At 36.4% G+C, this 27,496-nt stretch overlaps 2 protein-coding genes across 7 annotated transcripts; one reads left to right on the top strand and one right to left on the bottom strand.

Moving 5' to 3' along the window:
* Positions 1-17,848: 17,848 nt before the first annotated feature.
* Positions 17,849-22,361, top strand: LOC113303815 (F-box protein At1g11270-like). 6 transcript variants are annotated; one of them, XM_026552902.1, is made up of 5 exons: positions 17,849-18,096; positions 18,295-20,522; positions 20,636-20,699; positions 20,805-21,342; positions 21,544-22,361. In XM_026552902.1, exon 2 carries the CDS (start codon positions 18,418-18,420, stop codon positions 19,780-19,782), a length of 1,365 nt encoding a protein of 454 aa, XP_026408687.1. In that variant the 5' UTR covers positions 17,849-18,096; positions 18,295-18,417; the 3' UTR covers positions 19,783-20,522; positions 20,636-20,699; positions 20,805-21,342; positions 21,544-22,361. The 6 variants fall into 6 exon arrangements, with proteins under 6 accessions (XP_026408687.1, XP_026408684.1, XP_026408686.1 ...); XM_026552899.1 differs by having other exon boundaries at positions 18,295-20,990; positions 21,108-21,342; XM_026552901.1 differs by having other exon boundaries at positions 18,295-20,990; positions 21,129-21,342.
* Positions 22,362-23,008: 647 nt separating this feature from the next.
* Positions 23,009-25,128, bottom strand: LOC113303816. The gene is made up of 5 exons (XM_026552904.1): positions 24,960-25,128; positions 24,433-24,707; positions 24,092-24,283; positions 23,790-24,000; positions 23,009-23,635 (listed from the first exon to the last, which is right to left on the bottom strand). The coding sequence occupies exons 2-5, from the start codon at positions 24,661-24,663 to the stop codon at positions 23,628-23,630; spliced, it is 642 nt and encodes a 213-aa protein (XP_026408689.1). The 5' UTR covers positions 24,664-24,707; positions 24,960-25,128; the 3' UTR covers positions 23,009-23,627.
* Positions 25,129-27,496: the final 2,368 nt, after the last annotated feature.

The raw sequence follows: 27,496 nt of genomic DNA on the forward strand, positions 1-27,496 counted from the left end.
TCGCCAAAGAAGAATATCTTGTGATCGACCGATTTCCGGTAATCCCAGGATTTCGCCGGCGACCCAAATTTACATATTTTTTTTGTGAGTTTTTCTTATGGGTGTGAAGACTTGGATTTGGAATTGGATGTGGAATTTGACTTGAAATTGAATTTGGAAGAGAAGAGAAGAAATTTTACAAAGACAAGGACTTGGAAATTGAATGGGAAATGGATCCTAATCCTAAGAATATTGCAAGCAAATTGAAGCCTTTAAATAGAGAAGTTCTCTACAACTTTTCTCTACACCTCTACACACACAACACTTTGATTTCTGCTTGTTTTCACACCTTTTATTTTAATTATTTGTGTGAACTTCAAAACTATGAGTAGCTGATTTTCTTTTTGATTAGGATGAATTCCTAATTCTTGACATGTTTTGAGTTTTTTTTTAAATCAGCTTTAAAGTTTTCATATGATTATTGTTTGTTTTTACGAGTATTGATGTTTATGCTTGATTCATAGGTCGTTTAGGTGCGCAACTAAATTGATTTGTTAATTGATATAAATCTAGTAAAAGTTAGGGGATAAGTAATCGTTCTTTGACTCTTTACACAAGTAGAAAACACGAAACCTTGCAGAGGGATTCCGTGGAGCAACTGTGTGTGAAAACAACGTTAGCAAGTAGACCTTGATCTAAGAGTCTAACTACTAATATCAACCTAATAAATTCATAAATCTTAATGTGTTTGACTAAATTACATCTTGAGTGATCTACTAATAGGTGGTTTAAATAAATACGTAGTCGAGAACTTCCGTATCTGATGATACAAGAAATTTAGGGGTTAGCACTGATCTAGCTGCTATACATACGGTGGGTGATAATCTATGACTAATAAAAAGTGGAGAGGAACGTAACATGAATCATTGTTTTGCAATGAAGAAGGATTCATTGATCTAATTTCTCTTATTGATTCCAACTTACGCTTTTGCTTACTTTAATTACTTTATTTTGCTTTTAAAATCTTAAACAAAATCCCTATTTGTGACATTATAAGACAACTAAAACCTCTTGCACCTCGTGGAAATGAACTTGACTACACTATATTACTTCATTTACTTGTTAATTAAGTGGAAAAATATTAACTAATTTGTTGTGGTTACGACACGCATCACCTTGGTACATGGTTTTTCGCTTGGTGACTAATGGGCTAAGCGCTTCTTTCACAACACAGTTGTAACCAAGATCCTTGAGAAGAACCACATAAGTCCTTAATCTTTGAGGATTTACATACAATTACAAAGTTGTGCAATATACCAACACCTATACACCATGGCTGTAACTCTTCTCTATACCCGAAACTGTTAGAGCATTTCTCGGCCGAACTCGCAAGCGTTGTTATCTCAAGCTTGTTTGTCAAGTTTAGTTGATCAAAACTATAGTCTTGATTTCTAGTCTACTTATAGCTATGTCTCGGATTAGGATAAAATGTGTAGTTGAGCTTTAGACTTTACGACCGTTCATAATTTGAATACGAAGATCTACTGAGGAGAGCTTAGAGGAACTTCATCAATAAAAGGTATGTGGAGACTAAAAATTATCTATCACTTAGAAGTATTCTATTCTATCTTCTAGTGAAACTAAGTCATATAACTATATTGACTTTTATATTAGACACATTTGATATTTCGAGCCGAGTTTATCTCGCTTATCTATTTCTCGAAATATCTGTTGGAAGCTTTTTGCTTTAGTTGCGTTCATCATTTCTTGATGAGTTTAGTTGGAAACAATTAATTTGTTGGAAACTAAATAATAAGTCAAAAGATGATCATGTGGAAATTGCCTTGAAACATCTTACATGATTTGTGTGAGACAATCATTTGATGTCGACTTGGAAAGTTTCAAATTGATCATTTGATCACTTGAAAATTACTTTGAAGCTAATAGTTTGTGTGGGACAGCCATTGTCGTCTTCAAAGGATGTTTCAATGATTGGAATGAGAGTTTAGAACAAAAACCTTTGTCTGGATAAAGAATAGTATGCGTACCTAGTATGCAAACTGTTTTGGTATGATTCAGGTCCGAGAACCTTGTTTGCATACCAGTATGCGAATGGTTCTACCTAAGTTAGGTTTGGGACGGCTGTTTGCATACCCGTTTACAAACGGATGGACAAGATCAAAGTGCGGAAGCTATAGTTTGCGTACCTATTTGCAAACTTAGTGGTTAAAGTTCTAAAATCGGTTAAGTATGTTTTTCATACTCATGAACAAATACATTTATGAATTAAGGAATGCAATCTTTGCAAAACATGGCTTAATGTTCATGAATTGATTCTTATATAAGTACTTCGTACAATTATGAATCAATCCAATTTTATTTCAATTGGTTCATATATATTTCTATGAGATAGTGAACAATTGAACAACTCTATGTGAAACACAATTAGATTCATTTGATTATCTTTCATGATTGATTGATCATCATAGTTGATCTAGATGTGTTAGATGAATGTCGTTAAGACAAAAGTGTTCATATGGCTAACTTCGGTTAACTGTTATTGAGCCAACTTAATATACACATTTAGGTATGGTTACCCATATCTAAATGAAGATACATTTCATCTGTGTGTAACAAGCTAAGACCATCTAACCGTGGAGAGATATTGCTTTGGTTTTAAGCAGACTTAGCTTGAATCTTAAATTAGGTTTTCATCTAACGGTGAATATTGAATGCTTTGTTACTTAGTTATCTTAGCTTTGATTGAAATCAAACCCTGATTTGAAAGACTATATAAGGGAGAACTCTAGCAACTGGAAAATCTAATCCCGATACTTTCATGTGCCCTATTTGCGACTAGATTCGATTCTCCTTTAACCTAGGTTTTTCTTAAACCATTATAGGTTAACGACTTGAAGACTTCATTTGGGATTTTTGAAGACAGATCCAACTATTTTCTCTGTAGTTGCGTATTCTGATCTTACTTGATCTATCGTATTGAGTACCATTTTCTTTAAAATTTGCTCGAGATTTATCTCTGATAGGTAAGATAGAAAAAAGTAATCATAAAGCTCTTCGTCTCATTCTTTCTGATTCCACAATAACTTTTTGTACTACCATATAGTTAAGTTAATGTAAGGTGATTGGTTTTTCTAGGTTGCTCTTCGGGAGTATAAGACAGGATTATCAATTGGTTCATGTTCACCTTGTTTTATCAAAAGATGGAACAAAAATTTCATAGGTACTTATGTGGGAAACATATTTGTTTATAAGTCTTCGAATTTGGGTCGTAGAAACTCTCAGTTGTGGGTGATATCATCTAAGGGAATCAAGTGCGCCGAATATGGCATGGTTCTAGAGGCGCAAGGATGTGAGACTTGGTTAGGGATCAACTACATTCCAGTCTGAAGTTAACTTGCAGTAGGCTAGTGTCTGTTGCGGCTTAATATAGTGCGGTGTTCAAATCTGGACTAGATCCCGGGATTTTTATGCATTTTCGATTTCCTCATTAAAAAAACTTCTGGTGTCTGTGTTATTTCTTTTCTACATTATATTTGTTTATAGAATTGAAATATCACAGGTTGTGCATAGTCCAATCAATTGGTAAATCAGACTATGATTGTTGGATAGGAATTGATTGGCACTTGGGCATTGATCTTTGGTACCGTCGAAGTTATCTCATATCAATCGGGCTCACAGATCTATCTGTTCGATTGCAGATTGTATCGAGAAATTGAGATATAACTCTTTGATATCTTTCTTGGTTGAGATCGCTTTATAAGCTGGTGCTCTCGGGATTATATTAGAGTTAGTCCATATAGATTTCCGAACGAATTATTGGGTGTGGTTGTTATACCCCCGCTTTTTCAATTGGTATCAGAGATAGCAAACACGCTAAGACCCCATAAGTCTGTGTTTGTAGCAATCTGATTTCTGTGGATATAAGTTTATCTCGCTTTTACACACATAGAGATGTCCTCCAAAGTTTTCGACTATGCCAAATGTCTTGGGATTGCCTCAAAGGATAACTCCTTAGCTGATTATTCTGAATCCCAAGGTAGAAAACTTTTGTTATCAAATTCTGATAACATTCCCTCTAAAGTGACAGTTGACACTATGTTAGAATCTGAAATGGAGCTCACCAGAACTTTAAAAAAATCTGCTGAGATTATTGATATTCAAGTTTCTAAAATTAGATCTCTTGAGGAACAATATACTCAGCTCACTGATGAACTTGGGAAGTCCCTTGATAGAGAGCGAGAATTCTATAGTATTGTTGAGTCTCTTTCTAACAATATTCAAAACCTTGTTCAAGAAACTACTCTACAGCGCGAAAAGATTAGTGTGCTTGAAGATACAGTTAAAAAAGACTCAATTAGAGAAGAACGTTTAATCAAGACGCATCCATCAGAATTGAATAACCTTCGTATTGAAAAAGAGAAACTTGTTGCATATCTTTCACTAGCCCAGGAACAATGCGAATCCTTGAAAAGGTAAAACTCTGTTTTAGTGAGTAAGTCTTCTTCTGTGCCGATCTCTAATACTCATGTGGTATTACCTAGCATGGAGAAAATTACTCATAAGAAATTGTCTACTAATAAACGTGACTTGCGGATTTCCGAAAAGGCTATGAGACTAAAACATGATTCTTCCAATGTTTCTTTTCCACGAACCTGTTCATTCCATGGGCAAATAAATCATCTTGATCTACATTGTTTTGCTAGAAAGAAACAGATTTCTGATCTTCGAAATCTACTTCTTTTTACAGTCGAAAGAGTAAATTGTCTGACAACATCTACAATTAATGGATTTCAATCCTGCAAAAAACCAGAACTCTCATAAAAGAGGTTTCCAAGGTCACTCATCTATAAATCTCTACAGGAATCTTGTTTATGAGAATAAGTCTGGCAGATCTAAGTCTAGGAGATGAAATTCTCATAATTCTTACTCTCTGAAACGGGTCTCAGTAGGTCCTAGACTTAATCTTCAAAAAAAATCCTTATGTTGGATATTCTAAAAGGTTTATGTCTAATTCTTCTGGAATAAGATACAACATAAGGAAGGTAAGAAATACGAGGCACAAACACTCAGATGGTATTTACAACCCATCTCTCAATATTCATAGTAGGATTACATCTTACTCTACTACCTAGTTCTAGGTAATTTAATCCTTGTATCTAACTTGAGAGTTGCAAAGATGATATTTGCGGGATGCTCAAGTCGTTACCATCTGATCTTGTGTTTAAAATAAATTTGTTTCATTTATTTGTGAATGTTGAGTCATATCTTGACTCCTAGTAACTTCTACATCTTGATGATCTTGTTTCATGTACTTTAATTTCAAGCGAATCCTCTAAATTATCGAGCCATGAAAAGATATGAGATAACTTAAAACAAAGTGTATTTCCTTATTTTGGATCTCTTCTGATCCAATAACCTCCTATAACCTCTCCAGAACGCCAGTGTCTTCTTCTTCTTCTTAAGAGTTTTTAGGGTTTCCATAACAAGGGTTTTCTCCTCTTGTTCTCAAACAATATATATATATATATATATATTGTTTTCTTCATACTTTTTTTTTTAAATGGAGAACTCTTCAAGATCTCAGGAATTAGTAAATTTTGATATGGAAGAAGACATCAAAGGATGCAGTTAGGTTCAAGAACTTGTCTTGAAAAAGATGATTGCAAGGAAAGAGTAAAACTCCTGTATTTCTGAATCAGTCAAGGATTAAATTCATTTTCATAATGATTCTAAGGTCCTACAGCTGCAAATAAATCATCTTATTGATGGTCAGACCAAAATCCTTGAAAATCAAAAGGTTCTGATATGGAACCAGAAGAAGCTCATCTCTGATTGCATCAATGAAAGAAACTTGCTCGCATTGTTGATCGAAAGGTAATGTTCTAACTCATGAACATGGAGTTTCTACGGTCAAAATGATCAAGGATATCGATAATACCTTTTAAGATGGAGTCATGAAGAGGTATGAAGTTATCAAAGAAGTCTGAACTTCTTATAATGTCTAGGAAACTTCTTATGAGAATTTATTCTTGTGTTTAAGAAGTATAACTAGGGTTTGGAATAACAAATATTTTGATTACAGATAGCTATTTCCAACGATTTTCATCTTGCAATGCTGTTAGATTTATTTATTTAAATTCTACGTTATTTGGAAGATGATTTTGCAGTATTAGTCTTTATTGGTTTTGTATATTGCAAAAATATTTTATGGGATATGTGTGTTTACGTCATTGAACTATGATTATCTCATATATGCTCAAAAGTTAAGTATATTATGTATTTATGAAAATATTGATAAAATATAGAATGAACTTTTGAATATTTTTCCGTATTGATCTTTTCCTGATCCACTTTTATGTGAAAGTACTGTATGGCTCCGTAAGTTTTCTTACGTTGAGCATTTCTAATTAAATTAATCAATAAGGTTTTCTTGTGGTTAATTTATTCGAGTTTTCTGGATACAAATTCATATTTCATGAAATTTGTTAATGTCAAAAGAAATCCTTCTTTTCTTGTAAAAATAAGGTCGCTCTTGTTGTTCTTTCGGGAATGACATATTATGGGGGAGAGTTCTTAATTGAACCTGTGCTTAATTGCCAAATCTTTGTGGGGAGTGCGGGTGTGGAATATTGTAGGAGTTATCTTGTAGCTTTATAAACTCCTTGATGAATACACTAAGTCGACTATGTGAAATCATCAAAACAAAGTTGATATGTTCTATTTTAGTCATGAATTATCTCTTTGAGAATTTCATTATGATCGCAGAGTTTTGGTACCTTTGCCAATTTATATTGAAAAAAAGGGGGAGAATTATTTGGTAGTTCACACTACATACATATGGTTTACGTATCATTATGTAAGGGGGAGTGGTTTTCATTGTGAGATGGAAGTATTGACTAAGGGGAAGTGATATATATCACCGTAGTATTACTGTCAAAGTTGGCATACAATTGGACTTTGATGTTCTGTAATAATACTATGAAAGTGTATAACAATGATTGAGAACATATGTTTTCTTATTGTTATGGCTACGGATCCTCAACAACGATGATGCTGAGTTGAACACTTCAGAATCACTAAAATACTTGGAGTGGCGAAGAATTTAAGGAATGTTGAAGAACCAAGGAAATCAAGCATGATGGATGAGAAGCTACAAAGTTTATTTATTTTGTAATCCATATGTATTGATATTTTTGTCACTAAAATTGACAAAGAGATTGTTAGATAATTGCTCGGTCGAACTCGCAAGCGTTGCTATCTCAAGCTTTTTTGTCAAGTTTAGTTGATCAAAACCATAGTCTTGATTTCTATTCTACTTATAGTTATGCCTCAAATTTAGGATAGAATGTGTAGTTGAGCTTTAGAATTCACGACTTTCATCGATTAAAGACGGAGATCTACTGAGAAGAGCTTGGAGGAACTTCATAAAAAAAAATATATCGAGACTAAAACGTATCTATCACTCAGAATTGTCTATTCTATTTTATCTCCTAATGAGGCTAAGTCGTATAACTATATAGACTTTTATATTATACACATTTGATATTCCGATCCGAGTTTATCTCGCTTATCTATTTCTCGAAATATGTGTTGGAAGCTTTTTCCTTTAGCTACGTTCATCATATTCTTGACGAGTTTATTCGGAAACAATTTATTTGTTGGAAACTAAATAATAAGTCAAAATATGATCATGTAGAAATTGCCTTGAAACATCTTACATGATTTGTGTAAGACAATCATTTGATGTCGACTTGGAAAGTTTCGTATTGATCATTTGATCACTTGAAAATTACTTTGAAGCTAATAGTTTGTGTGAGACAGCTATTGTCGTCTACTAAGGATGTTTCAATGATTGTAATGAGATTTTAGGACAAAATCTTTTGTCTGGATACAACACAGTATGCGTACCTAGTATGCAAAACGTTTTGGTATGATGCAGGTCCGAGACCCTTGTTTGCATACCAGTATGCGAACGGTTCTAACTGAGTTAGGTCATGGACGACTGTTTGCATACCCGTTTGCAAACAACTGAACAAGACCAAAGTACGGAAGCTATAGTTTGCGTACCTGTTTGCAAACTTAGGGGTTAAAGTTCTAAAATCGGTTAAGTATGTTTTTCATACTCATAAACAAATACGTTTATCAATTAAGGAATGCAATCTTTGAAACCGTGGCTTAATGTTCATAAATTGATTCTTATATAAGTACTCCGTACGATTATGAATCAATACGATTTTGTTTCAATTGGTTCATATGTATTTCTATGATATGGTGAACAATTGAACAACTCTATGTGAAACACAATTAGATTCATTTGATTATCTTTCATGATTGATTGATCAACATAGTTGATCTAGATGTGTTAGATGAATGTGGTTAAGACAAAAGTGTTCATATGGCTAACTTCGGTTAACTGTTATTGAGCCAACTTAATATACACGTTTAGATACGGTTACCCATATCTAAATGAAGGTATATTTCATTTATGTGTAACAAGCTAAGACCATCTAACGGGGGAGAGATATTGCTTTGGTTTTAAGCAGACTTGGATTGAATCTTAAATCAGTTTTTCATCTAAGGTGAATATTAAATGCTTTGTTACTAAGCTATCTTAGCTTTGATTGAAAGAAAACCCTGATTCTAAAGACTATATAAGGGAGAAATCTAGCAACTGGAAAATCTAATCCCGACACTTTCATGTGTCCTAGTTGCGACTAGAGTCAATTCTCCTTTAACCTTCCAAAACCATTATAGGTTAACAACTTGAAGACTTCATATGGGATTCGTGAAGCCAGATTCAACTATTTTTTTTGTAGTTGCGTATTATAATCTTACTTGTTATATCGTATTGAGTAATATCTTCTCTAAGATTTGCTCGAGATTTATCTTCGATACGTAAGATATAAAAAGTAATCACAAATCTCTTTGTCTCATTCATTGTCATTCCACAATAACTTCTTTTATTACCATATAATTAAGTTATTGTGAGGTGATTGATATTTCTAGGCTGCTCTTCGGGAGTATAAGACCGGATTATCAATTGGTCCATGTTCACCTTGATTTATTTAAAGACGGAACAAAAACTTCGTAGGTACTTCTGTGGGAGACAGATTTATCTATCAGAATAGACTTATCTATGGGAAAAAAATTTGTTTATAAGTCTTCGACTTTGGGTCGTAGAAACTCTCAGTTGTGGGTGAGATCATCTATGGGAATCAAGTGTGCAGAATATGGCGTGGTTCTAGAGGCATAAGGATCGCGGATGTACCTTAATCGGTGTGAGACTTGGTTAGGTATCAACTACATTCCAGTCTGAAGTTAACTTGTAGTAGGCTAGTGTCTGTTGTGGCTTAATACAGTGTGGTGCTCAAATCTGGACTAGGTCCCAAGTTTTTTTTTTTGCATTTGCGTTTGCCGTTTCCTTGTTAACAAAACTTCTGATGTCTGTGTTATTTCTTTTCTTCATTATATTTTTGTATATAATTGAAATATCACAGGTTGTGCGTAGTTCAATCAATTGGTAATTCCGATCTTGATTGTTGGATAGGAATTGATTGGCACTTGGGCGTTGGCCTTTGGTATCGTCCAAGTTATTTCTCATATCAATCGGGCTCACAGATTTTATCTGTTGGATTGCAGATTGTATTGAGAAATTGAGATATAACTCTTTGATACCTTTCTTGGTTGAGCTCGCTTTATAAGCTGGTGCTCTTGGAGTTATATTGGAGTTAGTCCATATAGATTGCCTAACGAATTATTGGGTGTGGTTTTTATACTCACTCTTTTTCAAAAACCATCCGGTCTCTGAAAATATTCCTTAAAATCGGGATGTTCGGAGGGCACTGAAGATATGGACATATGATGAGTTTCTTTATTCCTAGGAAGAGTCACAAATGGAATAACCTGAATATTCAAATTAAGTATGATATTATTACACTGGGATAACCAAAGAAAAATTGGAGGAAGAAAAAGAAACAATGGACAGTAAAACATAATGTATATGTCACCATTACTAAAATAGTAGAGAAATAACGCCTTTCACCACCGTTTTGGTTAAAGTGAAAAGTTCATTTTCACCTATACTTAGTTAGGAGTGAAATATTGAGTTTCACTCCAACTGAAATGGTAGAGAAATATGGTATTTCATCATCATCTGGTGATACTGAAAATTTTCATTTCACCGCTACTCGGTTGGCAGTGTAATGTTAAGATTCACAGTTCTATGTAATGTAGAGAAATTTTAAATTCACGTCTCAAACCATAAACGTGAATATTTGATTTCTCTCCTACCGGTACGAAAGAACGAAGGTTTTACAGATTCGAGTTTTTTTTTAATATACATGCATAGAAATAAGCGAAAATCATATTTTGATCGTTTGGGTATCCAGGATTCGTCGTTTCCAACAAACGAATGTACATTTGATGAAAGAGATTCACGATATGAAAAAGGAATTATTAAGGGTTGATTGCCATATTCGCATCCTTCAAAAAAATTTATATTCACCTATCATTATCTTCCCAACTTTGTTTGAGATAGAGCTTCAGTAGCAAAGCATCCAACATCCCTATGATTTCATGTTTAATAATCATAAAAGAAATTGGGGTTTTAAGGATTTTGTTTGTTGACGGGAAAACTAATTGATAAATCAGTGTGTTAAAGTATAAATATCTACTGAGTATAGACTTTTTAAGAATATTTTGGTCAAAAATAAACATAGAAGTGTAACTCTTTTTTAACCTGGCGTTTTTAGGGGCCACTCGAAAGGATTTAAGGGCCAACAATAAAACAAAAAAGGTCACCCAAAGGGAAAATGTAGCCAGCCCTTATCTCGCGTAATTCGTAATGGCGAATTACCCTTATATATTCGGAGGATATGATAACATTGTTATCCTCCGATTTCAATCGGAAGCCAAAATATTTCCCAGACTTCCGATTGTGGTCGGTGCAGTATTAGAATGATTTTTGTTTCATTTTTTCATTTCTTTTGCATTTGTGAGTTATTAGAGTTATAGAGAAGAGTTTGAAGGAAAAAAGGGAAAAACCATTTTTTCACTACAAAAATGGATGGATATGAAGAAGAAGGTGAGAATCATGACGAAGAACAAAATGTTGAGGGTTCACGACCGTTTAGAGAAGACGATTTGGGGTATATGTTGAATGATCCAAACTTTTGTGGAGAGGAAAACCTAGACGACCCTTTCATGGAAGAAAATGGAGAATCGCATGATATTGAAGCTAACGATGCATGTAAAACACAGGTATTGTGTTAAGAAACTAAAATACTCGATTTGCATGGTTTGTGTGCTTTTGTAAACAAGAAAAACCTATTATTGCATGCATTGAATGCCATGAACTACCCAGATTCGGTAGATAATTTCTAGATTAAACTTACGAATATAACACACTGAGTACCAAATATGTATATTCGGTAGTTTCAAGATTCTAGTTTACTGTCGAATATGAGAAAAACCCCAAACTGGTTTTCCAAAAAAATCTACATTCGGTAGTTATGTAGAGTTATTTACCTCCGAATGGCTCCAAAAACGAATTCCTCGGAAAATTTCAAAACTCAGTATTCTTATCCTTTACAATCGGTAATAGTTTAACATTATTTGACTGCCGAATATAACAGTGGCCTCAAAATAAAATTTCCGAAAACTTGAAAATCAGATGTTTATCGATTAAAGTTATCTTCCGGTTATTTATATTCGGCTGGTTTACTATATATTTTAGCTTCCGATTATATCATTTTTTGCACTCAGTAAACTGTGTACATTCATTTGCATAAATCGGGTGTTTTGGGTAACCGATAGGATTCCGAATATAAAGTATTCGGAAGTTTGACTTATTTAATGACCTCCGATTATATCATTTTTTTCACTCAGTAAACTGTGTACATTCATTTGCATAGATCGGGTGTTTTGGGTAACCGATAGGATTCCGAATATAGAATATTCGGAAGTTTGACTTATTTAATAACCTCCGATTATTGTATAATAATTTGTTGCTTTCATATGCAGGCCGTTGAAGAGTTTGTTGATGACTTCTATTTGAGGCCCGACACTTCCCTATACTATGCAAACGATTTGGTATACTCATTACTACTTTTTTCTTTTTTTTCAAAATTTATATGTTAAATGGTTATGCTTATTAGATTTGTTTTGTTTTATGCACGTTTAGACATTTGGAAGTAAGAAGGAGGCAAAGGAATGGCTTATGAACAAGGCAAAAGATAACATGTGCGTGGTAGTTCAAAATAATCATGTTAGTGACACTCGATTTGAAATGATTTGTGAGCGAGGTGGAACGCGAAAGAGTCACGAGGGAAAGAATAGTAAGTACATACGGAAGACGAATAGGAAATACCGAAGCAATACCAAGAAGATAGGATGCCCATTTAAGATTGTCTTCTATAAGCCCGATGGTATTAAAGGTAAAGAGTATAAAATGTATAAAGTTGATAACGGTTGTCACAACCATGATGATCCGTTGGATTTAATTGGACATGTAATGGTTGCCAAGTTAAAACCACATCAAATGCAGACGGTGAGGTCTATGCGGATCCAAAAAGCGAGTGCGATCTTAAGTAAAATAAAGGCGGACGATCCCGACAACTTGTCTTCTTTGTCTACAATTAAGTCGGCCCTAGCTACGATCAAAAGGACTGATTGGGATGGTAGAACGGTCATGCAACAATCGGAGTGGTTAGCGGAGTTACACGGCTACACCTTGAGAAGGGAAGAAAAGGATGGTATAGTGGTTCGTATTTTCTTGGCACATCCCGAAATGATCCAATTGGCTCAATGCTTTCATCAAATTTTGTTGATAGATGCTACTTATAAGACAAACAAGTATAACATGCCGTTGTTGAACATTGCTTGCCATACTTCGGACAAAAACACGTTTACGATTGCATGGGGTTTAATGGATCATGAGAACAATGTGAGTTTCATTTGGATGTTGGAGACGTTGAGGTCCATTTATAACGGTGATAATTTTCCAAGGGTTATTGTAACGGATAACGATCAAGCCTTAATGCATGCAATAGCGGTAGTGTTTCCGGAAGCCCAAAACTTGCAATGTACGTGGCACATTCAATGCAATCTCAAAACCAATTGCCATCATCATTTCCAAGCTAAAAGACCAAGGAAGGGTACCAAGAGGTCAAAGGAAGAGGATGAGCGCATTAGTAAATTAACCTTGGAAGAACGTAAGGAAGAGGATAGGCTATTTGAAGAAAAGTGGAAGGAGGATGGAATAATTTGGAAAATGTTCATGAAAGCATGGGACAAAATCGTTTGGTCGATGACCGAGGAAATTTACGAATGTAACTTGAAGAAATTTGAGGATGAATACAGCACGGACTACCCAAAACCGGTTGAGTATTGTAAAACACAATGGTTAACGATTAAGGAGAGGTTTGTGTTTGCATGGACATATGAATATCGTAACTTCAAGAACGAGGCGACAAGCATTGCGGAGGGGTCTCATGGTCGACTAAAGAAAATACTAATTGGTAGTCAAAATGGAGTTGTGTCGATCCAAGAAGCAATCCATGAATTCACCAATCGTGATCTCGTAAAGATTAGGAAATGTATGCAATTTAGTGTACACCAATTCCCGATGGAACATATTAAGGAAAAATTGCTTCTAAGGGGAGTTGTTCATAAAGTTTCAAGATGGGCAATAAATCGCATGATGAAACAATTGAAGTTATATAAAACTTATGATGACGAGAATACGGTTTGTTTTGCAAGGATATGATAGGTATTGGACTCCCATGTCGTCATAAGTTGGGTAGGTATGTTGAAGTGATTGACATCGATGATATTCACCCATTTTGGAAGCAATTAAATTTCACTCCGAACACCCCGGTAGTTGATGGTCCGTCTTTCTTCGAGTCGGAATTGTATGCACGAATAGCCGAGCGTTACGCTACATCAAACGGCACCAAAAAGCAAATATTGATGCATAATTTGGAGGAAGCCCTTCACCCTTGTTTAAGGGAGGTTGATGAACCTATTAAGCAAAAGAACACCGGTAGGCCGAACACCGAAGTGTCGAGGACCATCCAAAGAAAAGAGTTGAAGGAGTATTTGTCTAATAAAAGAATATTGTCTAGGCACGAGTGTTCGGAAGCCGAATTTGAAGATGAGCCGGAACCTAAGAAAAGAGGTCGTCCAAGAAATGATCAAAGTGGACCAACCACCCGACAAGTAAGGCCAAAGATCTCTACAGAGCCTTCTCAAGTAAGTCAACCCAATGTTGTCGAAGAAGTTGTTGAGCAAATGAACGCCTCGCAACAAACCCAACCAATGGAAATTCTTACTATAAAAGAGGACAAAGGTACTCTTCGTTGCCCTAGAGATCTTAATGGAAGACCAAATCGATCCACATATACAATATACAAAGAGTATTTGGAACAACTCCCTCCACTTATCATTCCATTTGTTTTGTCGACCGACGAGGTTGATGGGGATGGAAATTGTGGGTTTCACGTTGCTACGGAACAAATGGGTTACTTTAGAGAGGCGGATATCGAAGATGTCACCCAATGCCAATATTTAAGAAATAAGATGGCGGTACAACTAGTGAAGGACAAGGGTTTTTATATGGAGATGATGAGGCGAGGAGATAGATACGACAAAGAACAAGAGTTCAAAGACTTAGTTGCGCGTGTGAAGTGTCGAAAGGGATTGAAGACAATCGGATCCAAGTATTGGATGACAATGCCTAAATTTGGATATCTCTTAGCGAACGTTTTGAATTGCGTGGTACATTTCTTTGTTCCTCCTATGTATGGACTTAGCATGACGTTTGCACCCACAAGAACGACTTGCGACGAGTCGGTTAAAGATAGAAGAATCGTAATGGCATTTGTGAATGAAATGCATTTTATCGGTTTAAGAGTAAAGAAAGATTGTCCGTTACCTCCGTTGAGTAAGTGGCACGATTACTTCCCGATGAACCATTGCATGGATTGGTTGAAACAATATGAGTCCAACATGGTTGATTGGGATCGTGTTATGGACAACAACTTTCCCGCTGAGTTACTCGAATTGATCCCCTCGGATGATGACGATGTTTGATCGTTTTTTTTTCGAGGCACGCTTATAATTTTTTTTGAAACTATGTAATCGGAACAACATTATTATAACACTTCAATACGATTAATCATATTCGGGAATTCCATATTTTATCAAACCGCCGATTAATATTAAAAATTTGAATTTACAGCACTCAAACATCACATGTTATTCTTTTTTCCCAGTCCGAGATGCAACAATCAACGCGACTTCGAAATGTAGAAACGACTCTCCTCTCCACTTGGAATAAGCATCTTGTGCCGTAAACCTGTCGTCTCTGTGCCTAGCAAGAATACGGTTGTACTCGGTGCACAATTTTATAACATGGTGCACCCTTGAAGAAACATGGGATGGTTCATAATTGTGGCGTGGCTTCTTGTACTTACCAACAAAAGGACCCAATGAAACGTTAATCCAAAATATACGATCGTCCTGCTGTTGGGTAGATCTTTCACAATGTAATAATTTTTTATCCATTCGGTCTCTTCCTCAACTTGTTTTAATCTTTCTCTATGATGGAATTGTTCTTGACCTCGCTTCTTAGCCTTGATTTCCTCTTCCTCCTCCTCCGTTGCCACTAACGATGGTTTAATTTTTTTGGGTTGTTTGTTCCTTTTTTGTATTTCTTCTTCCCTTGCTGCAATTGATGTAGTTGTTCGCTTGCATCTTCGAAGTATGTTGTCGATTGATGATGGACTTGCCATTGAAAAGGTTTTTCATTCAGATTTGTTACTCAATAATAACTGAGAGGGGTTACCCTCCTTATATAGATTAGAGTTCCAACGGATCTAATTTTTGAAAATATGGCCGTTGAGGTTTCTGAAAATATGGCCGTTGAGGTTTCGTATCATTGGTGCACTACAATCGGTTGTTAACGATACACGTATTCCCTCCGAATAAGACATTCGGTGGCAAACTTAATTCTTAGAACCCTAGAGCCAAGTGGTTTTCTAAAACGACTATATTCGGAGGATAATTGTTTTGTAAAGTCCCGAATGTACGATGGCCCAAAAATCAGAATTTGAGAAAAACTTATACTTTTCAAATTTTGAAATTGAAATAATCGGAAGTATAATTAGTTACCCAAACTTCCGAATATGGGCTGTCTAACATTATATATTGGCCCTTGGAACCACCTAGAGCCAAGGCGTGGTTTGTTTTGAACTTGCTATATTCGGAGGATAATTGTTTTGTAAAGTCCCGAATGTACGATGGCCCAAAAATCAGAATTTGGGAAAAACTTATACTTTTCAAATTTTGAAATTGAAATAATCGGATAATTAGTTACCCAAACTTCCGAATATGGGCTGTCTAACATTCTATATTGGCCCTTGGAACCACCTAGAGCCAAGGCGTGGTTTGTTTTGAACTTGCTATATTCGGAGGATAATTGTTTTGTAAAGTCCCGAATGTACGATGGCCCAAAAATCAGAATTTGGGAAAACTTATACTTTTCAAATTTTGAAATTGAAATAATCGGAAGGATAATTAGTTACCCAAACTTCCGAATATGGGCTGTCTAACATTCTATATTGGCCCTTGGAACCACCTAGAGCCAAGGCGTGGTTTGTTTTGAACTTGCTATATTCGGAGGATAATTGTTTTGTAAAGTCCCGAATGTACGATGGCCCAAAAATCAGAATTTGGGAAAACTTATACTTTTCAAATTTTGAAATTAACATAATCGGAAGGATAATTAGTTACCCAAACTTCCGAATATGGGCTGTCTAACATTCTATATTGGCCCTTGGAACCACCTAGAGCCAAGGCGTGGTTTGTTTTGAACTTGCTATATTCGGAGGATAATTGTTTTGTAAAGTCCCGAATATACGATGGCCCAAAAATCAGAATTTGGGAAAAACTTATACTTTTCAAATTTTGAAATTGAAATAATCGGAAGTATATAACATTATATTGTCTTCCGAATAAATACTGGCCCCAAAATGGGATTTTTCCTATATCAGAAATTTTGAGATTTTTCTATATATATATATATATATATATATATATATATATATATATATATATATATATATATATATATATATATATATATATTCGGTAGTGAGTGTACTTCCGAATACTGTGTGTCTACTTAAATATATTCGGGAGCCAAAAAATTCATTAAACTACCGATTATTACCAGTTTATATCCAGGAAGATATGACCAACAATATTCAGCCGATAACCATCAAATATTTCTCCCGAATACTGTCGATGTTCTTGAGAAATGAAGAACACGACTACATTCAGAATTAAAGGAGCATGAATATCGTCTGAATCTGGATAAATAACCGAAAACCCTAAGAGTTATTTTTTCTCGATTCATCGAATTAAAGCGAAATAAACCCCAAAAATGATAGATTCTTACCTAATTGGGGCCATTTGACTTTGGAGTGGAAATTTTTTTTTTCTTCCACAATCGGAAGATAATAGGAAACTGGAAGAAGAAGAGTTGAAATGAGTAGAATTGTTTTTGATTTGGTTTTTATACAGTTTTACCATAAGGGCATTTATGTAACTTCAATATCATATAGGATACCCCTTAACTAGAGTCTTTGGCTGGGTATAAATTGATGGCCCCTAAATCCTTTGGGATGGCCCCTAAAAACGCTAGGTTTTTTAAATCAGTGTGTTGGTCCCGGATTTTCCACTCCCTTAACCCAAAACCCCCTCCCTGCAACAAAAGTGTAAAATAAAATGGAACCTCATTTGTTGAGTTGTGCGGCTAACTGCACCGTTGCTCGTGGTTGCTTAAGTCGACCGCCTGGTTAACTTTAAGTATGGTCCTAAAAAGGACTTGAAGAGGTATATTCCAGAAAGAAGATGGAGGTCCAAGAGATTTTTAAATGTCCGTCTCCTCAATTTTATTCGACCTTCTTCTACTGAAATTCTTATTCCACTTCGAAATCGAAACCCTAGTCCCTAGCCAGAGCTTTACTTGCGTATCTCTCTGTATTTGATCGAAGTAGAAGAACAAAAGTGGTGTTTCTGTCCCCACTTGGATTGGTATGTATTCTCTCACCTCTTAGTTTTTATTTTGAGATTAAGGATTTAGTGAGCTGAAAAATTAGGCTAAGTTATATTTACTATGTTCTAAGATCTGTTGAGCTGAAAAATCTCGGATAACATTAAAATTATATCTATTTTTGCAATTAGGTTGTGTTTGGTTATTTAGTTTGTTTTCTTTTACTGTAAATCTGGCAGGGTTCTTTACTAATTGGTCATAGCCGCCGTTCCCGTCGTCGACTACAAAGACCATGTCCAAGCAGGACAGTGAAAGCAGTTGTAATCCCTGCTGAATTTAGTTTTATCCCCAACAGTGCTTTTATGTTTGGATTGAAACCCCGTGGTAGGATAAGAAAGCAAACGAAGGAAGAGACTAGGAAGAAGAAGAAAAAGCGTAGAGGTAATGATTGGTGTGACACTACCAGTGAAAGTAGCACTAGTATTTTGAATCTTAATGATGATGACAAAGAAATCGCAATACGTGAGATTTTGAGCAGATTACTGGTGAAGTCGCTCATGCGGTTCGAGTGTGTTTGCAAGCACTGGTTCATTTTAATTCAAGAAGATTCATCCTTTCGTGAATTACACCTTAACAGGTCAAAAGCACGACCTGGTCTCTTTATGGCATGTCGGATGGATGTTAAAGATATTTTCATGACAGCTGATTTGTCATTTGAAGGCAGAAGTGGAATAATATCAGCAGCGGTCGTGAACACCATAAAAGACGTTGATGATACATTATATGACAGAATTTTGGAACCTGTAAATGGTTTGATCCGTTTCTTTGGCCAAGAAATCACCCCTGGTGTTCGTATATCCAACCTCAGTACTCGAGAAGAAACGCCATGGATTAAGTCAAAATTGTTAAGTAAAATACGAGAAGAAGAGCGTGGCTACTCAGGGTTAAGTATCCCATTGGCGGACTGTAAATTGGGATACGATCCAGCCACTCAAAAACATAAAGTGCTCGGTATATGGAAGTCTTATCAACCTGATTTTGAAGTCTGCGAAGTCTTGACAGTAGGAGACAACAAATGGAGGAAGATTGATGAGATACCTCCATATGGGATACATTATTATGGATCTTCTGTTTATCTTAATGGTTCTATATATTATACTACTCACATGCTTACGTCAAGTAAACCTGATGATAATGATGAGCCTAAATTCATAGTGGCTTTTGATGTCGGAAGTGAGAAATTCAGAGCGATCGAAGTTCCCAATTTCATCTTTGATGGGCCTGGAGATGGCGATTTTGTCATTTTTCGTTCTGTAAAATTATTAGTATTGGATGGACGGTTAGCTTTACTAGTAAGAGTTCAAAAGAAAGGTTCTGCTCCCAAGCTATGGTTATCTGGTGATGATTGCGTCAAAGAGAATGCAAGTGGTACTTGGACTGAAGTTCCCTTGGAGCTTCCTTTCACATTGGACGGAGTTCAGCGTTGGCGTGGTTCTTTTCATCCAGTTTTAGGAACAGACCAGATGGTCGTAACCTCCACTGTTTTGGACGGCAAGATATGTGATGCTACTCATCATTCGTACAATTGGAAGAAGATGGGTGCCAGTAAGATTGATATCAGTGGTATTCCCACCTCAGTTCCATATTTTTCATCTGCAACATCAAGGATTACAACTTTCTTCGAGAGCCTTATCTCTGTTCGAAGAAGCAGACCTTGTCAACTTTAGGCAGGAACTTTGTTAATCAACTTTAGGCAGGAACTTTGCGACGATTTCTTAGGTTTATTGTTTGTTTCTCTAAACCTAGACATGAAATTTAAAGTTGCATGTCTTTCAAAGTTGTATTTTGAAATCTGTTAGTCAGTATTAAGCTACTAGTAATTGCCTTAGCTATGAATGCTAGTGTTGTTGCAGAAGATCAAAGCCTTAATATTGCACTGGACATCAACTACTGTATCTATTGGATAAATCACATACCAAAACTTCACTTAGTTGGGACCTGGTAGTGAATAACCTGTAGCGAAGGGAGCAGTGTTTTGGCTAGGACCATGGGGGTTTCATATCTTGACTCACAGACAAGATCAGCAACCAGCAGAGTCGGTGCTTTTTTCACTGTTCTCCTGCACTTTGGGCAGTGACGAATCTTCCACTTTGCGCAGTGACGGATTTTTCTTTTTCTATCTTTTCCTTTTGGGGTTTGGGTTGCATTATGTGACTAACCACTTTGGGTAGTGACGGCTCTTTCCAGGCTGGAAGCCACATCTTGTACCTAGTTTATGCTTTTACAGTATTTGTAGGCTTAGATTATTTCTGCCCTTTCAAATGGAGTCATGCTTGTAAATGAGTAATATATTGAGTTTTAGAAACATGCCTATTGTGTGTCCGAATTTGTGCGTTTGGGATATACAGTGTTGGTTGTTAATCACTAGTAAGTTTCACTTACCGGCCGCTGCATTGCTTCTAAAGAGGTTCATAATATGTTTTAGTTTGTTAGTTATTTCTTATCTAATGATCATCATACATTTTTTATTTTTTAAGTAGATTAGAGAACCGATACTTTCTTGCTTGTTTTGTATGTAAGGGTGAAAAATGGTAGTAATATTGATCAAAACATGAAGAGTATAGAGAGCATGCTATTGCTAACTGTAAGTATGAATTTTTGCATCTGGGATACGAATATGTGCATTTGAGATTTGCAGGGTTACTTGTTCACTTTATCTTACAATTGTCATTTTTTTTGTGTTGAATAGATGAACCAGCAAATGACACTTCCTCAATTGTTTTGACGATAAGTATGAAAACAGATGCATTAACGATTGTTTAAGACTAATACCATTTCACTGCAGTTTTTGATAAGAAAGATGAACTTCAGTCTGAATTTGAAACAAGCAGAAAACACTGTAAACTCAATTCTGAGGCTATTGTGAGGTCATTGAGTAAGTTTCGAGATTTTTTCCCCTTTTTTTTTGGTCTTGGCATGTAGAAAGCTCTTACTCTGATTTTTTCTTTGCTTGTTAATCTATACCCGAGCATTTTCCATTGGTCCTTAACAGGTTTCGTTGTTGTGTTCAAAGGTTGCTCTTTGGCCATGAAGTTCATGAAATCCTTAGTTTTCTATTTCAGTTACCAGCTTCTCAGTCTGGGGCTGGGCTGCTGCCTCCTTAGTTTCGCTCCTCCTCGACCTATCATTTAACACTGACATGAGAAGATATCAGAGACCTACAAGAACAAGCCATGGTCAATCATGCTCTTCTAGTTTATATGTTGGCAGGATTTACAACGTTTGATGTAAGGGCTCATACTTGCACCACCTTCAGACATGAAGATCTGCATTGTTGTTTCTTCCTTTATTTTGTCAAGGAGCTGCTTTCTTGTGCAGTGATGCGCCCTGTCATGAACATGCGTAATCCTAGTGTATTATATATATATACTTGCCATTACCTTTATGTTCATGTTTCCTTACCCAGTTTTCTTCATATTGCATGGCAGGTTTCTTAATGAACTTCTCGTACAACACAGGAGGTATCACATTACAAGCCAAATGAGGCATCAAGGACTTCCTCTTGTCAGTTCGTAAGATTACAAGATCATTTAATCAGTGGAGATGAACTTGTGCAGCTTAAGCATGAGAACTCCAGATCGACAATCAGGACCACTACTTTCTCTCGGTTTATCCTAGATTGTCAAGTTCATGGAGTTTGCTGCCATCAGATTCTCAAACTGGTCACAACGGAGGGATCTAACAACAACAATCTGGTAGGGAAAGGGATCAGGTGCTAGATAGGATTTCTCACAGAAATACTCGAGCTCTTGCTGCAGAACATTTTGAGAATATATGGACAAAACGAAGGAATTATAATGTGGAAGGTGGTGGCACCTAATCAAATGAACAAGGTGCACAGAATTTGTTGTCAGGAGTCATGGTATGGATCACTGAAAGGGGTTACCCAAAACTGGAGACTGACAGAACTAATCCAATTGAAGATGATGAAAGCTGCAATGTGACAGACCTTGATTCTCCTGGGATTGAAGTGTGAGAAAATAAGAGAAATGGTGTTCCATGTATTCACCATCCTCTGGGAAGTTCTGAAGGAAACAAAGTGAAGAAGAGTGGTAAAGGGAATGCACACTTGAATAAAGTAAAAAGAAGAGCAAATATGGATATTGATTAATCTTTATAAGAGCGAACTTTGCTCTGAATATTGCTGAAACCATTGCCTTCTTGTATTATAAGTTTGCTTTCAACTAACTTTATAATAAACTTACTGGCACTGTGGCAGTCATTGCAGAATAGTTTCATAATCATTTCATAGAGAAATTACTGATTCCAGGATATTGAAACCGTCCTGAGCTTTACTTAATACCACCTGGAACCAGATTTCTGCAGACTGACGTGAGTTTTATCACAGCAAACTTCAAATTCAGTAGATTAGTTCCCAAACTGAGGTCAGCGATTAGGTGCGACTAAACCTGGAGAACAGGAAAATCCGATCCATATGTTCAAACAAGAAAACAACAGTTGCAACTTTGCAATGGCACAGACAAGGTATTGGCGTACCTACCTGAAGCTTGCTGTAAATATTTTTGCCTGTGAAGTTCTGAAAATGTATTGAGGAGTGCACTTGACACAAGCTCAAGTTCAATAACGCTACAATTTTAACAATTATACAAGTAATTAAAGTGTGATCTGTAAGTTGAGCAGTAATTTTAAACAAGGTAGGTCTTATAAACATCAATTACATTAATAGAGAAAGGCGGTTACAATTAGCATAGTCATTTAAATGCATCACTAGCAAAGATCAGGTACTAATCAAAACCAACCTTTAATTATATAACTATAGGCAAGTAAAACAAAGTTCCTGCAGCTTTATTGCTGTTCGTAATTCTTAAATTACACTCTCATTCAACAAAATATAGTTGGACTTCGATGTCAGATATAATGCTAAGGTTCCCGTTGAACTTGCAAAATGTTGCCTCCATAGAGTGTTACAATTGGCATAGTCATTTAAATGCATCACTAGCAAAGATCAGGTACTAATCAAAACCAACCTTTAATTATATAACTACAGGCAAGTAAAACAAGGTTCCTGCAGCTTTATTGCTGTTCGTAATTCTTAAATTACACTCTCATTCAACAAAATATAGTTGGACTTCGATGTCAGATATGATGCTAAGGTTCCCGTTGAACTTGCAAAATGTTGCCTCCATAGAGTGTTACTGCTTTAGCATCTGGTACAAAGTAACTGTGGGAAGATGAAGATCGTTGAGCATTAGTCTCTTTCCGTTTTTTTTGCTACTCTATTTGACGTGCCAATTTCTTTTTTCCGTTTCTTTGCTTGTTTGCTTAGCTGGGATCTGCGAGCTCCACTTCTAAGCACGTCCACTACTCTATTTGACGTGCCAATTTCCCTTCGTTTATGTTCCCGTTCATCACTCTCCCTTTGTGATTGTTCTATTTCCTTTCTAAGCACCTCGGCTGCTTCTCTTCGTTTCTGTTCCCGTTCATCACTCTCTCTTTGTAATTGTTCTATTGGCTTTCTAGAGACATTTTCAATAAGGTTGTTCCGGTCTATTCAATCGACTGCATTCAATTATAAAGTCAAATTCTGGGAATATATTACGAACTTCAATATAAGTATAATCTAGTAATATTCTATGAACTTCAATAAAAGTATAACCTAGGAATATTTTATAAACTTCAATAGAAGTATAAAAAAGTAAAGGCTCAGTCATACTTGTTATAATGCCACCACTACCTCCCGACTTGGAAGCGGCAAGCATTCCTTCTTCCACTTGAACAATCGCATCTTCCATCTCCTTATCATAAGCATAACTTGGGGAAATCGCGTCAAAAGCCTTCTCATAACCTGCTCCGTCGATTTCAAATTCATTAATCTTGTCCCAATCTTCCGCACTCGCTAAGTATAGGCCTGGTCTACGAACAGCCTGAAATTGCAATCACACTCTTTTTGTACAGGTAACTAAAATGAAATATATACTACAGAATGTGGTTATACGAAATAGTAATAGCTCTTACACAAACGTTCCGCAAATCTGGCTCGAACATTGCAACAAGTACTCCACATTCGAATGTATTATAGTCAACGTCTTTAGGCATGTTATAGCTTGACGCCTCCAATTCATTCAGATCGGTGTTGAGAAAATTGTAGATATCCCTCGCACATCCTCCAGAAGTCATCACCCTACCCTTCTTATGCTCTTCGTTTACCTACAAAACGTTAAAATTGAAATTGGTGTTGTCATCCCATGGAAAGGGTACCAATGGAATGCAACTGTTACAATCAGGAGAGCATAACATGGTCTGCACCTCCGAACTACTACATCTACATAATTGAATATTTTTCTCAAAAGACTTACCAAGTTCCTCAACGTTACAAGGACATGATCGGTCATGAAATTGCTTCCACTTATAGCTAATAAAATGTACCCTGGATCACCCCCAATCCTATGAACCTTTATCTCATTTCTGGGATTGGCTTGCTTCGCTTTAAGTTTCCAAGACATGCTATCACCCGCTATAAGAATTCCCTCTCTATTTAGTAAACCTAAAATAGTTGTTCCTACCACAAATACTTTCCTACGAGCCATTCCTTGAAAAGGGGAAAGGTATGTGGTTACGTGGCAGTTGCTACCTGAAATAAGAATAAGAAATGCTTAACATCTCAAACCTAGCGAGTACTACGAACTATGAAGCAAATAATCTGGCCAAACAAACATAAATTGGGCGATCTGACAAACCACTGTTTGTCGATTTCACAAACAAAAGAATGATAAACATCGTCATAACCCTAAATATTAAAACATTCATGAACGCAAAATTTTTCTCAAACAAACCTAAATGACCTAATTGAAGCTAGCAAAAGAAAAGGTAAAAGAACCCTAACCTGATTTTGAAGTTCTTCGACTGTAAATCTAGGGAAATGAACTCACTATCAAAGATTTCTAGAATTTTTCGAGTGTATATCAACTCTAGGGTGGATTAGTTTCTTCGTTTCTGAAGTTAATCGCCATTAGTTTTTTCGTTTATGGGGGGTGGGGGTGGGGGGTTTCAGAAGAAATTAAGAAAAACTGATAAAAGAAACTTACTGGGGGAAGCTGACATTTAAATTTAGGAAAATTGAGTTTCGGTCAAACTAGCGGAAAGCATGGCTACTGCCTACTAGGAAGTACTAGGAATTTCAAGCAAAGCCTTGTCTCAACGCATTCTCTTCAGTGGCTGCAATACAATGTACTGATATTAAGTCAACAAAATGAGCCGCAAAACAGAATGACAAACTACCGAGCTGAAAAAATCATGTGAAAACCGCCAAACACAAACCCATTCCAGCATGTCTCCCGGGGGACTGGACCCACAGATAAAATAAAAAAAAAACTGTGAGAGGCGGTTTTTACTTGGTTTCCTATTCTCGGTCTGTAAAGAAGGACTGCAAGAAAAAATGAGTTGAGTGTATAAGAAAGTCAAATTTGTCTAGCCCTGTAAGATATTATCAGTGACATGGTGTAGATGGGGAAAAACGGTTTGCTGGTTTTTCAGGGAATTGAAGAGACGAGCGTGTTGTCGAGACTCCTCAACCGAGCAAACTGCTCAACTTCACACAGATGCACTGCAAAGGGAGTGCTTAGATTCGAGAGATCAATCAGTAGGACTCCGGCCTAAACCAAGTCAATGGTCGTTCCAGAGTCAATTCGGTCACAAAGAGGGAGATGGGTTGATCTGTAGGAGCTGAGAATTGTGTGGGATCAATGATGATCGAGGATTGTGGAGTGTTGAAGGTTTCTGCAATAATGGTGAACTGCTGGAGCTTTGAATAAGTTCTGATGGATTGATGAATTTCTGAGAGTAATTGCTCGAGAAATTATGTGTAGACGAATGTTGTTTCTTGTCCTCAATCATGGATTCAGAGACTTATTTATATTGTCAGAATGGTAAAAACATCTTGATCCATGTAAGTGTGACGGTTTCTTGAGTGAAAGAGTAGAGAGATGGGAGATCGTGGTGAAACCAGTTCCAGGTCGTGCGGAGACTTGGTTGATCACTCACCCACTACTTTGCTAACTCCTTCAACCGTTGACACGACTTACTCACATTTCTCATTGTGGATGAATCCACGTGTTGTAGGCCGCCAGACCAAAACCCTAATTGATATCCCCCAATGTGACGTGATTGATGTCTCATGAATCGTGGAGTCTGCATGACAGACGTGTATTAATTAGTCAGTTGTTGACTGATTAGACGGAGAGTCTAGAGTTTGTTGAATTGAGCATGAGTGATGAATACTCAGTGATTCATGGATTGAACATGTGTAGTTCTTTGAATGATATTGATATTGCACGTGTTGGCAAAAATTGTAAATTTGATGAAGGATTGCTGATAATATTGATAGCTGGATCAATGTTTGAGCAACTGAGCGAGTATTGCTCATTTTAGCAAATTACTGATAATTTACTGAATATTTACGGATTGAGCAAGTATTGCTCAATTCGACAAATTATTTATGGATGCCGTGACCAAAAATATTAATTAAAATATTGGTAGACTACCAGATATTATATCATTAATCCAGATGCCGATTGCTGAATCAACATAAATTCATTAGTGTTTGAATCCTTCTCAGAATGATGATTCGTGGAGCATTTATTCGAAACCCTAATTTTTGATCAATTGTTCATCACTTGACGAATTGCTGAAAATTGGTCGTGAATGATGGAGGGGCGAGCGCATGGGATGATGGACGTCCATGTCGCACCCATGTGCTCGAGTGAGCGTTCACCAGGGTCCTTCATTGGCCAGTTGGTGAAAGAATGATGATTAAATGCCGGTTTCATCATTTATTGAAATACTGCTCGATTGAGCATTAGGTGATAAAACCTAATTATTGAAAAGTAAGGGACCGACCAAGAGGGCATGAGACCGGCCCTTGGTGGTCGTGGGACCAGCTAATGGTCGTTTGTGCAAACTCCAGGTAGGTTGAAAAGAGTTTGGACCCAGTATGTGTGATTACGCAAATTAGGTCAAAATTATGAAAACGTGTGGGACCGGCTTGTTGCAAGCCTTAGAGCCGCCCTTGGTCGGTCAAGGGAGCATGCCCGTGTCACCACAATGATCGTATCTCAATCCTGAGAGTTTCAGTATTTTCTGGTGTGCGTTTGAGCAACATGTTGGATTTTTAGAAGAGTTTGATCTTAACTGAAATTCTTGATTTTGCTGGAATGAGCATGTATGCTCAATTGATAAATATTTTGTAAATATTAAAATAAGAGTATTTTAACATTTAATATTGTCGTGAGAGGCTAGCCGGTCGTGTGACCATGTTGGCTTTTGGTTTTTTCATGATTTGAGAAATATTTGAGAAAATATGAAGAAACCATGATTTTTGCTCAAATTGAGGAGTTTCATTAGATGAGGGAAATAATATTTATG

Source organism: Papaver somniferum, chromosome 8, assembly GCF_003573695.1.
Source record: "Papaver somniferum cultivar HN1 chromosome 8, ASM357369v1, whole genome shotgun sequence".
Lineage (NCBI taxonomy): Eukaryota > Viridiplantae > Streptophyta > Magnoliopsida > Ranunculales > Papaveraceae > Papaver > Papaver somniferum.